Source organism: Micromys minutus (assembly GCF_963924665.1).
Source record: "Micromys minutus genome assembly, chromosome: 5".
Taxonomy (NCBI): Eukaryota; Metazoa; Chordata; class Mammalia; order Rodentia; family Muridae; genus Micromys; species Micromys minutus.
Window position 1 is genome coordinate 57660139 of NC_137974.1, and position 16882 is coordinate 57677020.

The 16882-nt window shown below is 48.7% G+C and overlaps 1 protein-coding gene across 1 annotated transcript; it reads left to right on the forward strand.

The window, feature by feature from the left end:
• The first annotated feature begins 1439 nt into the window (after positions 1-1439).
• Positions 1440-15599, forward strand: CNPY3 (canopy FGF signaling regulator 3). Its single transcript, XM_080916665.1, has 6 exons — positions 1440-1644; positions 5228-5351; positions 10008-10104; positions 13515-13637; positions 13971-14088; positions 14358-15599. Exons 1-6 carry the CDS (start codon positions 1497-1499, stop codon positions 14582-14584), a joined length of 837 nt encoding a protein of 278 aa, XP_080772791.1. The 5' UTR covers positions 1440-1496; the 3' UTR covers positions 14585-15599.
• The last annotated feature ends 1283 nt before the right edge of the window (positions 15600-16882 follow it).

The following is a 16882-nucleotide window of genomic DNA, read 5'->3' on the forward strand; positions in this document are numbered from 1 at the left end:
TCTTGGGCTTTTTTTCCCCCTTGTGGTTTGGCCACTCTCCTGCCTCAAAGAGTTAGGAATGGGTGTTATGGCCCTTAGAGGAGTCTGAGGGATGGGGTTTACAGACACAACTGCTTTGAACTGGACACTAATGATTACCAAGGACAGGTTGGGCATGGAGGTCTTTGTAAGGGCAGATTCCCACCTTTTAGGAGTTTAGAATCCAAACAAATAACAGAAGAAACTGAGATACCATACCCCCCCCCCCCCAATGCTGAGATGTTTATCGATCTATTCCACACACTTCAAGGTGCTTTTGTTCTGTTTTGGAGATAGGGTTTCATACAGTTCAGGCTGTACCCCAACTACATAGCCAAGGATGACCTAATGTTCTAATCCTCCTTCTGCCTCCTGAACGCTGGGGTTATATAGGTTTGGACCAACACACACCTCCAGGTTTAGGCCAGCCTGGAGATGGAACATCAGGACTTTGTACATGCTAGTCAGGTGCCAGACAAGGATCTACCAGTGAGTGACGTCCCTAGTGTTTCTTTTTTAATCCCATTAATTCATGAATTGATTTGAGCTTCCCAACAGGCCAGCCTTAGAGATATAGGGGGATCACTCTTATCTGTTTATTCATTAATTCTAGTTTCCATAAGGAGAAATGCAAAGTTACTGGGCCTTGGCGCTGTCAAGAGTCTATCTATTAGAATCAGTAGCTGCAATAATAAAATTTAAAAGCCGGTGTGTAGTCAGGGTTTGCATCTTTATGAAGAAAGCCATGGTTAGGGCTGATGAGTTGGTTTAGTGGTTAAAGGAGGCCACTGTTAAGCCTTAAATGACCCAAGTTTGAAGCTCAGAACCAACATGGTGGTAGGAGGCAACTTATCCAGTCGTCCTCATACATAAAATAATAAATAAAAACTTTTAATTTATTCCTTAAAGGGAAACAAAAACATGAGGCCCGGTGTGGAGGCACACCTAGAAGTAGCTAGATCTCTGAATTCGAGGCCAGCCTGGTTCACTCAGTGAATCCCAAGACAGCCAAGGATACACAAAGAAAACAAGAAACAAAACCTTGAAAGATAGTCCGTTATCCATGGCTAGAGTGTCCAAGGCTAGTTCATTCAAGGTACGACGGAGGTTCTACCCTCTAGGATCTGATGCTCCAACCTCTCCACGAGCCTCCGTTAGATGGCGGCGAGATGCTATAGGGCGCCAAAGCCACCATCCGCTCTCTGATTGGCCGACATGAAAAGAAAAAAGATAGTCTTTTCCATTGGCTAGAAAGCAGATGCCGAGTGAACTCATTGGCTGCGTATCCCGCGGGCCTTGGTCCGTTTCGAAAGCCGCTAGAGGCTACAGAGAGAGGGGGCGGGGCGGGGCTCGCCGTTGCCGTGGTTACAGCGAGGCACGTGTGCAGTCCCGGAAGCGGTGGGGGGGGGGGAGCTGCTCCGCGCGCTCTGCCGGAGGAAGCGCCGCCGGGTCCGCTCCGCTCCGGGTCCGGCTGGACCATGGAGTCCATGTCTGAGCTCGCGCCCCGCTGCCTCCTGCTTCCCTTCCTGCTGCTGCCGCTGCTGCTCCTTCCTGCCCCGAAGCTGGGCCCGAGCCCCGCCGTGGCCGAGGAGACCGACTGGGTGCGATTGCCCAGCAAATGCGAAGGTGAGGGGGCGGGGCCGCGGGGCGTAGCCAGCCCGAGGGGCGGGAGGGGGCGGGGCCTGTGGGAAGGGTCTTGGCCTGGCAGGTACTGGGTTGGGGTCTCCCTGTCCCTGCTGTGTGCTCGGCATTGCTTGGTGCTAGGACTCTCGATAATCTAAAGGTCCCCGTGCTTTTGGGCCGGCCGGGGGCTAGCTACTCATCAAGCCTAGAGGTGGGGGTGAAGGGAAGGCTTCGTATAGAAAGCCTGCTTGGAGATTAAGAGTTGGTCAGGAAAAGGAACGTGCAGAGGTACCCACTCCGCAGAAACCACAGAAGCAGAGGCAGATGAGGAGGCCCTGCCGGCCTAGAAGCCAAAGAGCGAGTTTGAGGAACTGAAAAGGTTCATATGACGTAGAAAAGGGAACCTGAAATTTTTCCTATTGTGTTTTCACTACAGCCTGATTTGTATGTTGTATTTTTGCTTCTTGAGAACAGGAACTGGGTTGCAAATATTTATTGGCAGACCCCCCACACACACACAAAGACTTTTGGATTATGATTATATATGGAGGGGCTGTGAGTATATGTGGAGAGAGGAAACTCACACTCAGAGGATCAAGAGGTCACTTTGCGAAAGCATAGAGTGCAGAGGAGACTGAGGTGAAGGAGGTAGATTTTTAAAATTGAGAGGACAAGGAACTGAGACCTTTTTCAGTTTCCTCCCAGACCTTTGCAGCCATCACCCTTCTTTCTTCATCCTCAAAGCCCTCTGCCCCCAAGTATTCTGGAAATCCATATTATTTTAGTTCAAAGCCTGCACCAAGGCAGATAGATCTACACTGGCCAGATGTTCCCTAAGCACTGAGAAGTGAGACACATAATCCTCCCGTCTGAGACGTTAAATGTGAGATGGGGGGAGGAGTAGCTCAGTGGGTAGAGCGATTGCCCCATAAGCCTGAGGATCTGAGTTCAAATCCCCAAGACAGACATAAAAAACCAGATGCTGCTCTGGAGACTTGCCAGTCTAACCAAATCATCATGCTGAAAAAAAAAAAAAATGAAGAACAGTATCAGAAAGGAACTCTGGCCTCCTTGTGCTTACCAACACATGCACGCAGACACACACACTAATTATATAGGATTTTTTTGTAAATTCACTGGAAGATACCTGATAAAAGGACTCACCTGTTTTGGATGTGTCCCTACCATTCTCCTCTAGTCCTGGGGGCTTTGTTTCTTTTATCAAGACAGGATGCCCTGGCTGTCCTGGAACTTGCATGGTAGACCAGGCTGGCCTCAAACTCACAGATCTACCTGCCTCACTGCCTGGCTTCCCTCCCTCTCTCCGTCTCTCCCTCTCTCCCTTTCTCCCTCTCTCCCACCTAAAGTTTTTTAAAGGTTTTTGTTTATTCTGTATAAGAGTGCTCTATTTGCGTGTGTGCCTGGGTGATTGATGAGGGCATCAGAGAGAAGATGGCATCAGATCCCATTACAGATGGTTGTGAGCCACTATGTGGTTGGTTGCTGGGAATTGAACTCAGGACCTCTGGAGGAGCAGTCAGGGCTCTTAACTACTGAGCCATCTCTCCAGCCCTTTCTCTTCCTATTCACAGCCCAAGAAGCTTATTCCTTTCCTTAGGAGACAGCCAGCCACAGGCGTGGAATCAGAGCTGGCAAGGATCTATAGACCATCGAAGCCTAAACTCATTTTGTAATCAGTAGAGATTATTTTCAGTCATGGAGTGAGTGATTTGGCAAATTTTGACCCTTAGGTACCTCTTAATACTGTATTTATTTATGTTTATTAGTCTGCATCTTTATTACTAATTGCTGACTGTTGTCTGGCTCACAGAGCCTGCCTTCAGGCTTAGTCTAAGTGGGACAGGCCTCAGCACAGAGAAAGGAGAACCTGCCCAGAGAAAGTGGGTGGTAGTCCATGGGGGTCTGGGGTCTATGCCATGAGTCTCCCACAAGTCTGGTTTATGTGTAAACCAGATCTTACGGGAATAATGTTTTCCCCCGAGAGCACCAGTGAAGGCAAGAGCATGTGTGAGTGGTTCAGAACGTCCTTGGGGGAGATTTAATTTAGTGTTAGGAGACTGGGTCAGAGAAGTCTGTAGAGGGCATTAAACACTTTTCCCGGAGCCATGGCGGGTGCATCACACCCTGAGGGTGGTAGCCTCCTTGTTAATTGCTGACACTCCTTTCTCTTTCACTCTGAGCATCTGGACAGGTGGGGCTTATTCACCATCTCCAGTTCAGCAAACGGGCAGTTGCTTAATAACCGCTCAGGGAGGGTAGGAAGAAATAAGAGAATACTTGCACACAAACAGTAGGCCTCTCTGGAGCAAATTAGTTTGGCAGCCAGAGAGCATTGGTAGGAAACACATGAAGTCAAGAAACAAGACAACCATAAAACACATCTCAGGGACAAGTAGAGAAATTTAATATGAATATTGGACAATTCCTGTTAACTTCCTGAGTACCATATTGTTTTATGGTTACACGGAAGTTCATGTTCTCAGGAAGTACATTATGATATGTAACTGTTTATAAGTGTTGGGATTGATTATTAAATATTAGATACTACTGGGCAAATCATTAACGGTTGTTCATTATGAGTAGAAGGATAACAATTTCCTATTCTGTCATGTGCATGGATATTTGATGATTTTTATTTTAAACTTTTGTTTACATTTTCTTATTTGTTGGGTAGCTGGCAGGGTAAACGGGCATGTACCGCAGTGTGCCTGTGGAGGTCAGAGGGCTACTTACATGAGTCTCCTCTCTTTTCTCACTTTGTAGGCCCTAGTGACAGAACTCTGGTCACTAAGTTTAGGAGTGACCCCCTTTACCTGCTGAGGCACCTCCCCAGCCCATTACTTTTATTATTATCTTTAAAGATTTATTTAGTGTATATGTATGTATGTATCTAGAGCCATGTATGTATATGTGTATATATGAATGTATATATGTATTATGTGTGTGTGTACCTCATTCATTGCAGTGTTTGCAGAGACCAGAAAAGACAGTGCTTCTTTATGGAGCTAGAGTTAACTGCCATGTGGGTGCTGGAAACAGAAACCAGGTCCTCTGCAAGAGCCAGGGCCCTTAACCACCAGGCCGTTTTACCCAGCCCTACTGACTAATTGTTTAGGATTAATTTTTTGGAGACTTAAGTCTCACCATGTAACTCTGACGTCCTGGATTTTGTTATGTACAGGGGCTGATCTTGAACTCACAGATACACCTGCCTCTGTTTCCTGAGTGCTGGGATTACAGGTGCATGCCACCACACCTGGCTGTGTCTTGACATTTCTCCTTGTTACCTGTGTTCAAGGCTAGCCTTGAATTTATAGCCCCCTTGCCTCATTTTCCTCTATAGCCCCCCGCCCCCCACTTTTTTTTTCTGGTAGAGTGATGGGAGTTCAGAGATGTGGGTTGGGAACGGACATAGCATAGTGGCCTGTGGCCTAAACTAATTTGCAAACAGAATATCGGTTTGACCCAGGCTAGGAAGAGACACCCTCCTGGTCTCTTTGGCTGCCTGCTGGCCTCCCAGAAGAAGCTCTGCACTCAGTGACCACCCTGTGTCTTCCTTCTCCAGTGTGCAAGTATGTTGCTGTGGAGCTGAAGTCGGCTTTTGAGGAAACCGGAAAGACCAAGGAAGTGATTGACACGGGCTATGGCATTCTGGACCGGAAGGCCTCTGGAGTCAAGTACACCAAGTCGTAAGTGACATAGTAGCCTGGCCTGCTGTTTCTTTCTGTTGGGGTGGGATTGCGGAAGGAGGGTATGGTTCCCATTTTCTTCCATTCAGCAAGCCCATCACAAAGTCTTTGGTCCAATAACAGACTCTGCTTGTCCCTGATTCTACCATTAGCGGTTAGGTGACCTTCATAAATCCCTTCTTCTCTGAGCCTTAAACTTCTCATCGGGAAAAGTGAGCCACACAGCTCTCACGATCCAGTGTGATTTATTTAAAATTTGCTTACACGTTGGGCTGGAGATCCTCAGTTAAGAGCACTGACTGCTCTTCCAAAGGTCCCGGGTTCAATTCCCAGCAACCACATGGTGGCTCACAACCATCTGTAATTAGACCCAATGCCCTCTTCTGGAGTGTCAGGGACATTGTGCTCATATACATAGAATAAATAAATAGATCTTTTAAAAAACGCTGATGCGGCATTACCAGAGCTTTGTTTTTTACATTACTTAATGACACAGGGTCTTTCTGATTGTGTAGGCAAGGCTGGCCTCAAACTCAGAGATCTACCTGCTTCTGCTTCCTCAGTACTGGGATTAAAGGTGTGTGTCAGCTGGTTTACCAGATTATTATGTTGGTCTGATACAAACATAAAAAACAAAACCACCTTGTATCAGTTAAGAGCATCTTTTAAAAATGACATGAGGTGGGCTGGAAACATGGGTTAGCACTTGAAAGCACTGTTTGCTCTTTTAGGAGTCCTGGTTCAGTTCCCAGCACCACACATCTGTAAGACCAGTTCCAGGGTTCCGGCATCCTCCTCAGGCCTGTTCAGGCACACAGACAGACATGCAAGTAGAACACCCGTACTCATAAAAGAAAAAGAAGTTGAGATAATGCAAGGGCCAGCAAGGTGGTTCAGCTGGTCAAGATGCTCAGCAGCAAACCTTACACTCACACAGACACACACACACACACACTCACACAGACACACACACACACACACACACACACTCACACAGACACATACACACACACTCACACACTCACACACACACACAGACACACACACACAGACACACACATACACTCACACAGACACACACAGACACACACACACTCACACAGACACACACACACTCACACAGACACACACACACTCACACAGACACACACACACTCACACACACACACACACTCACACAGACACACACATGAGAAAACAGTTTTAAAAAAAGCAACATGAGCACGCTGGGGAGAGAGCTCAGCCCTTCAGACAGTGGTTCTTTTATCCCAGCACTCAGGAGACAGAGGCAAGCAGATCTCTGAGCGTTTGAGGCTAGCCTAGTCTAATTCTAGGATAGCCAAGGCTATACAAAGAAACCCTGTCTTGACAAATAAACCATAACAACAACAGGGCAGTGGCTCTCTAGCTCATTGTGCTGTGCCCTTTCCCACAGTTCCTCATGGTGTGGAGACTCCCACCATAACAGTATTTTCATCGCTACTCCATAACTAGTTTTGCTGCTGTCATGAATCATAATGTGCATATCTGATATGCGACCCTTGCAAAGGGGTTGAGACCCATAGGTTGAGAACCCTGTTTGGGAAACCTGCTGTTCCTCCAGTTCAGCTGACCCAAGTTCAGTTCCCAGCGCCCATGTCAGGTGACTCACGTCACCTGTAGCTCCAGCTCCAGGAGATTTTGATGCCCTTTTCTGGACACCTTGGATATACCCATACATGTGACAAAAATACACACAGACACACACAACACCTAAATTTAAAACTTTTTTTTTAAAATAACTAAAAAAGAAAAACACACACAAGGGTTGGAGAGATGGCTCAGCATTTGAGAGCACTGACTGCTCTTACAGAGGTCCTGAGTTCAATTCCTAGCAGCCACATGGTGGCTCACATCCATCTGTGATGGGATCCGATGCCCTTTTCTGGTGTGTCTGAAGACAGTGACAGTGTGCTCACATAGAAAAATAAATATGTCTTTTTTCAAAAAACAACACGTGTTACCATGAGAATGATGCATGTCTAGGCACAGTGAGCCTGCCCTTAGCTCTTTACCTGGAGAAGGCAGAGGCAGGGAGGTTCCGGAGGTTTGAGGCCTCCTGGTCTGTCTGATGAGTTTTCCATTTCCCAGAGCACATAGTAGAACAGGTGTACAGTGGAACAAAGGGGTATGTGCTGGGGACAGTATCGCAGACATGTTGTTCCAGCGGAGGCAGAGGCAGGACCATGACAAATTTATGCTCATGCCCTACTTGGGTATGGTGTCACTGTTAATTACCAATTTGTCAGGAATCCCCTAGGGGAAGGGCATCTGGGCTGGTCTGTGAGTGGTTACCTGGATTAAGTGTAGCCTCTGAGAATGCCTGTGGAGACAGTAGAAACCACTGATTATTAATGTGGCAAGACTTTCCTTCTTTTTCTTTTTTTTTTTTTTTTTAATTCCTGGTTTTAAAAGACGGGGTTTCTGGCTGTCCTGGAACTCGCTTTGTAGACCAGGCTGGCCTTCAGCTCATAGGGATCTGCTAGCCTCTCCCTCCCAAGTGCCAGGATCAAAAGTGCATACCATCACATCTGGCTGTATTTTCAGTCTTGAGTGAGTGAACTGTTAAGTTTACAGTAAGCCAAAGTGAAAAAGAAAAAAAAAAAGTAACAGCTAGGAAGGGAGGGAGGGAGGGAGGGAGGGAGGGAGGAAGCAAGCACAGCATTCAGTCAGGTGTCAAAGCTTCCGGGAGAGATGAATGGGAACGCCCAGAGGTGGCTGGCTGGAGTCCTCTATCAGAAGTTCCCTACAGACTGATGTCTCCTCATGCTAGGCTTCCAAGTAACAGAGCAAACAGGACAGACAGAAACAATCAAGTCAAGCTCTCGCCAGCAGCCAGCAGGAAGGAGGGAAGTTGAGGCAGTCAACTGGAGTTCCCATGGCTGAGCTGCTTCTCTTTCCCACTGCAGGCATTTTTATGTACTAAGACAAGCAGTAATAACATCTATTGGAAATAGTTTATCTCTGTGCTCAGGACACAGAATGCAGAATGCCCCAGAGATGAGTCTCTAGGCATACCTAGTTTATTGTTTTTTTTCCTTCCTGCCACAGAGTTGGGGGACCAGCCCCTCCCTAAACGATGCCTTGAGGACACTTTGAGAAACACATGCTGACATGAGTGTGGTTTGGGGGACAAACCTACTTTCAGGGTTAGTGTCTCAGTCAGTTCAAACATTGTTTGCTTCCATGTGATTCTCCTAAGACTATGCAACAACCAGACAGGTAGGCCTTCCAACCAGACAGGTAAACTTGGCCATGCTTAGCACAGACAGGTCTGCCAGATCCCAGCAGAGAGGATGAGGTTATGACCCCAGAGGTGCAGACAGAGGACTTGAGAGAAATTGTCTCCTGGGTGACGGGTGACATGGTGCTGGCCTTTAATCCCAGCATGGAGGAGGCAGAGTTGGGTGGGTCTCTGTGAGCGCAACACCAGCCTGGTCTCCAGACAACAGAAAGAAAGCAATGGTTAATAGTTGGGGGATGGCTGTTGGTAAAGCACTTGCTGTGCAAGTGTGAGGCTTTGATTTTGGTCCTAAGCGTCTGCATAAAGCCAGGCAGAGTGGTACTCACCTCTGATCCCAGTGATGGGAGGGCTGGGCTGCAGGGAGCCACGAGATTTGTTCTTCCTCAGTCTAGTCCAGAAGGTAAGCTGCAGATTCAGAGAAACCCTGTCTCAAAAAACACAAAAAGGGATCAAAGACGCTTGGCCTGATGTTGATCTCTACATGTATACATATGTATACATGCGTGTCTGCATATAGATGTACACAGGAATTTGTACACACACATGATTAATAGACAGGCATGATGACACATGATTTTAATCCCAGCACTCAGTAGACAGAGGAAGGTAGATCTAAGCGTTTGAGGCCAGCCTGGTCTACACAGAGAAACCCTGTCTCAGGAAGAAAAAAGAAGTGGTTAATAAGTCATTTCCAGGGAACATTGGAAAAGACCTGTTCATGATGTCTTCACTAATAGTGACAAATTAAAAGTGTATTTAAAAAAAGACTGATGCATTTTACTTTTAGGGAGAAAGGGGAAGTAGCCAAGGATTTGTCTGTCATGTCTGATGTCCTGGATTTGATTTCTAGTACCAAAGATTTTCTAAAAAGTAGGAGCCTGAGGGATGGCCAGCAGTTCAGAGTACATTCTAGAGCACCCAGCTTCAGTGCCGTGTCAGGCAGCTTACAACACCTGTTGCTCTGACACCAGGAGATCAGTGCCTTCTACTGGCCTCCGCCAGCACCTGCACACATGTGGCGTTTGTGCAGGTGTATGACCCCCCATACACACAAATAGATTTTTTTTTAAAGTAAAAATAAATTGGTTTAGAGTTAGACTCAGTGATAGGCTTTTGCCCTAGACAAACCAAGATACTGGGTTTGATCCCGTAGACACACACACAGACCCTTCCTTTAGAGCTGTTAAAATGTTGTCTCTCTGGTCTGTGTTCCAGCATTTCAGAGCCCCCAGGCCAGATGACTTAACTCCCTTCCAGCTCTGCCTCCCCTTGGTGAGATGTGCAGGTGTCGGGCAGCAGGGCTGGAGGGACGGACCACTGCTCCATCAGGAGGGGAGGGGAACTTAGCGCCTCTCCTGCTGCTGTCTCGGCAGGGACTTACGGTTAATTGAAGTCACTGAGACCATTTGCAAGAGGCTTCTGGACTACAGCCTGCACAAGGAGAGGACTGGCAGCAACCGGTTTGCCAAGGTTGGCTTTGTGCTTGTGCCTCATTCCCTTTGGGGCCAGGCTTTCATGAGTCGAAGTGTGTCTGCTGGTATGTGTGTGAGTGCAGGTCATGCCTGGGACCCTCCTCCTTTTCCTCCCTCAGGTTCTTGGATAGCCACTGGCATTCCTTGCTGAGCACTTACTCCATAGTGATGTAAGGTGCACTTCTCCACACCAGACACAGGCAGCTCACTTGGGTATCAAAAACACTAGGAGTCATCAAGATTCTCAGAGCAGTGTGAGGGGAGATGCCAGAAGACAGACTTGAAGGTACTGCAATTCTAGCATTTGCCTCCCAGAAAAACAGGAGGATAAGGATTCAAGTTCAAGACTAGCTTTGGTTAAGTAGCCAATTTGAGACTGGCCCTGGCTAATGAAACCCTGTCTTTAAAAAAAAAGATAGGAGACAGTGATTATGACTTCCTTCTGTGAGCTACCCAGAGCCACCTCCTCAGACCTCTGCTAGGTGCTTGCTTATGCAGCGGTTTTCCCTGGAGAGGGAACTGGTTACAGCAGGCTCCTATCTCTGAGGCTTCTGTGCCTGCCACCCACATTTGCCCGAGTTCCCTTCTGTCCGAGGATGCCCACCATAGCCTAAGGCCCCTAAGCATCTCAGGCAAAAGTTTTGGATTTCTCCTTAAAGATTAGTGAATTTAGTTAATTGACCCATGGTTGCTTCCATAAAAAGTGTTTCAGAGTATTTTCTCTGGGCTCAAGTGCAGCGTGGTCACCTGTTCATCCCAGAATTTAGGAGACAGGATGACCTTGAACTTTGAGGCCAGCCTGGACTCAAAGGAGACAAACAACAAAAGAGAAACTAAATAAATGGTAGCAGACTATTAGAAAGTCTTTCGGTTGTGCTCGGCTGTGCGTGTGATGTTGGACAAAGCTGGGCTGTGGTGCGCACAGTGGTGATGCCAGCACTCAAGACCCAGGCAGGTAGATGTATTACTCATTGTATGTGAGCACACTGTCACCGTCTTCAGACACACCAGAGGAGGGCATCAGATCCCATCACAGGTGGTTGTGAGCCACCAGGAGGATGCTGGGAATTGAACTCAGGACCTCTGGAAGAGCAGCCAGGGCTCTTAACTACTGAGTCCTCCCTCCAGCCCTGGGTCTATGAGTTTTAATCTAGCCTGCATAGCAAGCTCCTGGCCAGATAGGGCCACATAGAGGCTTTCTGTCTCCAGAACGGTGGGGGGGGGGGGGACCATGAGGTTCAAAGCCTGTGACGTAAGTTGAAAAGCCGGGCAGGGTGGTGCAGTGCATTTTCCTAGTTTGTTTTTCATGGTGGGGTAAAAGCTACAGCTCTGTGTAAGCAAGACTGGTGCTCCTATCACTGAGCTGTACCCAGTCCCTGTGTGTGTGTGTGTGCATGTGTGTGCATGCTGGAGAGGGAGAGAGAGATTCTCTTTAGGAAAGGGGAAATGTGGGTAATGGATTATTGCTGGGGACAAGAACTAGAAAGCTTGCCCAGTTTTTTCACAGCATAAAGAATCCTTTAGTTTTCAGCTGAGCTCTGTTCTCACCAAGGAAAAGCACACATTAAGAAGAACCTGGAGCTGGGAGGGGCCTGGGCCCGGACAAGAGCTCCTTAGAGTAGTGAACACTTTCGGGAACTGGGGAGGTGGAGTTAGGAGCACCTACTGCTCTTGTGGAGGAATCAGATTTGATTCCCAGCATCCAGGTCACGCTTCACAGGAACTAGGCATGCACAGGGGCAGGCAAAACACACATGAAAGCAATGGATCTATTACAAAGAAGAAAGAAGGAAGGGCAAGGCACTTTTGATTGGAGGAAAGGCGCATAGGAACAGTGAGTGAGTGTAGACATCAGACAGGCAGCTCTTAAGCCACGAGATTATTCAGGGGTGGAGTACAAGGTCCTGAGTTTGGATTTCCCAGCACCATAAAGCTGGATGCAGGAGGATGCCTGTTATCCCAGGGTTCCTGTAGCAAGGAGGGAAGTGGGCACTGGAGACTCCCCAGAAGCTCCAGAGCCAGTGAATCTGGCATATACATTGGCAAATGAGAGACCCTGTTCCTAACGGTTGAGGGGGAGGGGCGGCCCAGCACCCAAGGTTCTCTCTGTCTCCATGTGCATATCACAAACATAAAACATCACCCAGCGATTAAAACACAGAGGTAACCATTGGCCAAGTGTTTGGTACTGTGAGCAGCTATCTTCAGTATTCCTGGGAGTTCATTTCTATTTTCACTTTGTGGTTGGGGAGCTGAGAGCCTCTGCTTTACCTACATATATATCCAGTGTAGCAGGAGTTGGTGTAGAGCCATTTCAGAACATTGAACTTCTGTCCTGAAACCAAGTCAGCCTTTACTGACCGATTTCTCTGAAGCTCGGGTCAGGTTTCTATAAACCTCAAAGCAGGGGCTTTTGTTTGCTTCATTTGGTCTTTGGTATTTAGAGACAGTATAGCTGTGTAGCTCTGGCTGATGCAGCAGTTTTAAATTTTTATTTACTTGTTGTTTATTTATTTTGAGGGACAGTCTCTCTGTGATATAACTTTGGCTGCCCCAAAACTCACTATTTAGACCAGGCTAACCTTAAACTCCCAAAGGCCCACCTGCTTCTGTCTCTCAAGTGTTGGGATTAAAGAATGTGCTGTTGGGCTGGAGAGATGGGCTGGTTAAGAGCATGGACAGCTCTTCTAAAGGTCCTGAGTTCAATTCCCAGCAACCATATGGTGGCTCACAACCATCTGTAATGGGATATGATGTCCTCTTCTAGTGTGTCTGAAGACAGTGTACTTACATAAAACAAATCTTTAAAAAAAAATGAATGTGTTGTCATGCCCACCTTATTTTTATTTTTTTAAATTTGAGATATGCTCTCACTATAAACTCCTGGTTGGCCTAGAACTCTCGAGATTCATTTGCCTCTGTCTCTGTTTTTGGAATCCTGGGATTAAAGGTCTGAGCTGCCACTCCCAGCCTCAAACTGCAATTAAAAAAAAAAAAAAAAAAAGCCAAGTATTGTAACATAATACAACCAAAAATATTCATTTACATAATACAACCAAAATTTTCATCTGGTACTTACAAGATAAAGAATGGTGGTAGAGAAATATCTGAAGTCTTTGTCTTCCATAATTAAATCCTTTCATTTGGATAGGAGTATCTAGCCACTAGGGAAGGATCCAAGGACATCTTATATTCTGGGAAAGAAACCTAGGCTCAAAAGGCCAGAGAGCAACTGCAGATAGTTTGAGCATACAGGGGTGAGAGAACAGGTCAGGGTGTACGTGTAATCGGTTGGTGGAAAGCCAGCCTAGAGGGAGGTCAGGGCTGAGGACAGGCAGCCTGAGATCTGTGCGCACAGGAGGTGGAAGCCCAGATGGGGCTGCATCCATGTGTGCTCATCTCCTCCAGGGTATGTCGGAGACCTTTGAGACTCTGCACAACCTAGTCCACAAAGGGGTCAAGGTGGTGATGGATATCCCCTATGAACTATGGAATGAGACCTCAGCAGAGGTGGCTGACCTCAAGAAGCAGGTAAGGGCCCCTTGGCCTGCTGCACTCGGTAGGGTGGGCAGGACTGGCTGGCCACTGAAGAAAGCCATCCAGAGCCATTTCTTTGTGTGTCTATTAGAGATGGGTTCTCACTATGTAGCCCTGGCTTACGTGGAACTCGGTATATTTATACTTGGGGCTGGCCTCAAACTCACAGAAATATGCCTGCCTGCCTTTACATCAGGAGTGTTGGAGTTAAGGCATGCCCCATCATACCTGGCATCTGTGTACTTTGGTGGATCATGGTGTTGTAGCTAAGCCCCCTTGGGAGAGTTGGGTGCCTGGCCCCAGCAGTCCCTAGTGCTGTCTTCACAGTGTGACGTGCTGGTGGAAGAGTTTGAAGAGGTGATTGAGGACTGGTACAGGAACCACCAGGAGGAAGACCTGACTGAATTCCTCTGTGCCAACCACGTGCTGAAGGGCAAAGACACCAGTGAGTTGGGGCAGGAGGAGGCAGGGCTGTGTTTATCATCTCGGGGAGGTTGGGAACATGGGGTGGGGAGTAAAGGCCATTTTATCTCTGGGAGCCTGAGGAGATGAGCTGAGCTAATGGCCCCAGGCCACACTGAGTGGCCACACTGAGGCAGGTGAGCGACGCAGAGATGGGTGGAAGGCCCCCCTGTAACTGCTCACCTCCAGCACCCCCTTTCAGTGCTGCTCCCAAGCAAGCTGGTCCTGAGGCCTTTCTGCACCTTCCCTCAGGTTGCCTGGCAGAGCGGTGGTCTGGCAAGAAGGGGGACATAGCCTCCCTGGGAGGGAAGAAATCCAAGAAGAAGCGCGGCAGGGTCAAGGGTTCCAATGGTGGCGGCGGCGGTGGCAGCAGCAAGCAGAGAAAGGAACTGGGGGTCCTGGAGGAGGATGCCAGCCCTGAGGAGGAGGGTGTGCAGAAGGCATCTCCCCTCCCACACAGCCCCCCCGATGAGCTGTGAGCCCAACTTAGTGTCCTTGAGTCAAGACCCCTGACTTCAGAGCTGAAGAGCTTGAGATGTGGCTCCAACAAGGCCACTCCCAGGTTCAGGTCTCCTTCCTTGGCTGTGCCCTCTTCCTTCCCTTGAACAAGAAATGGAAGGATCTGGGGTGCTGGGTGTTCTCACCCCAAAGGGAAGAGCAGGAGGCAGCTCTCTTTCTATACAGCCCCCCTTATGAGCTCTGGGTTCCATCCAGCATCCCCAGGCTGAGACTCCTGACCTTGAAGCTGAAGAGCGTGAGGCACGGAAGATGTTCGCCAGCGCCCCCTTCACTCAGGAAGGACTCGGTGCAGCCTCAGCAGCCAGGCCTGCCTCTTCCCTCCACCAAGCATTCCCTTCTGCTGCTCCTCGTTGGCTTGGGAAGTTCGGAACTTTCAGGATGAACTCAGGAGGTGTGCACAAAGGGGCTGCACACCAGAGCTAGAGGCACGGGAAGCCTGCGGAGAGGGCACCTAACCTGGCCCCACTGGGAGGCAAAACTGCAGCTCCCCCTGTCTACCTACTCCCGAGGACACCTCATGCTTTGCCCAGCCTTCTCCCGAGGGCTACCAGAGTAAACACCTTTTGGCCTTTTGGTTTGGTTCCTTGGTCCTCTTCAGCCTCCACAGCGTCCCCTCATTGCTCTTTTCTGTCTATGTCCCCCAGTCCCGGGGGCTGCGAAGACTGTCACCGTCATTGGAGGCTTAACCTGCTAGTAACTAGGAGGAGAAGGTGCTGGGAGTGCCCAGGGTTGGTTTGGGGTCAATCACTCAGTGGTTTTCAACCTTCTAACACTGCAGCCCCATAATACAGTTCCTCGTGTTGTGGTAACCCCCGTCCCCCATCATAAAATTATTATTTTCGTTGCTATTCCATAACTGTAATTTTGCTACTGTTATGAATCATAATGTAAATATTTTTGGACAGAGACATTTGCCAAAGGGGTCGTGACCCAGAGGTTGAGAACTGCTGGGTTAAAGGTGTGGCATGGGGTGAGGCTGAGCACAGTGAGTGACTCTGTCCCCAGCTGACCCTCACACAGCAGCTCGTGTTTCCCAAGGTCCTTCCTGCTCTGCTCCCTCTGAGACTCTGTGCACTGAGTCCTGTGCACCTGGCTGCCCTCCTTCCCTCCCTGTACACCTCAAGGCCTTGCTGTCCCTTGTGCAGTGTTTACAGGCTACCAGCAGCTCCTGTCCTTCCTGTCCCTCCTGTCCCTCCTGCCGTATTCTGCCCTTGCTGATCTTGGACCTTGCTCCCGAATTGATCCCTCTGCTCCTCTTAGTGATTGTGGCTGGACACTCCATCTCCTAACAAGTCCTGGGTAAGCCATGTTCTCCCAGGCAGAAGCAAGCAGGAGGAGTGTTCTCTAGAGCAGGAGCACACACAGCCTTCACTCTGCTCTGGGAGCTTGGATGGGTGAGGATCAGGGCAAGCTTGGTAGCAACAGTTGGTCTAACAGCTGTCCAGAGCGTTCGTTCTAAGCTTTAAGACACCTGCAGTGTGTTCTGAGAGAAGGTGGGCTCAGCTGATGAACCCACAGCCCTCCTGTTAGTAAACAGTATAACTCGGGGCTCAGACTCCAAAGTTCATTGTCTTTCTGCAGCCACCAAGGCCTCTCCCTTCTATACCTGACACTCAGAAATTCATATTGATATGGTTTCTTGGCCTTGATCCACCACCATTAAGACTCTTGAAAACACCAAGACAGTTGGTCCCAGAAACTTGGGGGGCGGAGGCAGGAAGGTTGCACTTCAGGTCTTACCTGTGCTACAGAGCTAGTTCGTGGCCCAGAGCCTGCATCACAGAAGGGCTGGGGAGATGGCACATTGTTAGGTGAGGCATGGAAGAAAGCCTGTGTTGAGTGGATCTGGGGAGGGTAGGTCAGGGCCAGAGCACAGAAGGTCCTGAGTTCATCCCCCGACATTAGCATGAAGAAGCCAAGAAGCAGCCAGTGCTTCTTGGAAAGTACTTGCAGAGCTCAGCCACCACTGGGAGCCTAGTCCCACAGAGACTCCTACATTCTTGATCTGATCCTGAATAGGACCCCTTGGGTCCCGTCCTGAAGCTCCTGGGATGAGCTCTGCCACCCCTAGCCCTGGATAGGACCTAAGTGTGGAGAGTGAAATGAAGTTCCTCCTTTGTTGGGGCCTAGAACGGACCTTTGAAGTTGTGCTGGTCTGGTCTAGCCATCTGTCCATCCCCAGGGCTGATGATCCCTGTCTAGAAGCAGGATCTTTCCTGGATGTTGTTCTGGCAGGGGATTGGGTACAGAGGGGGCTG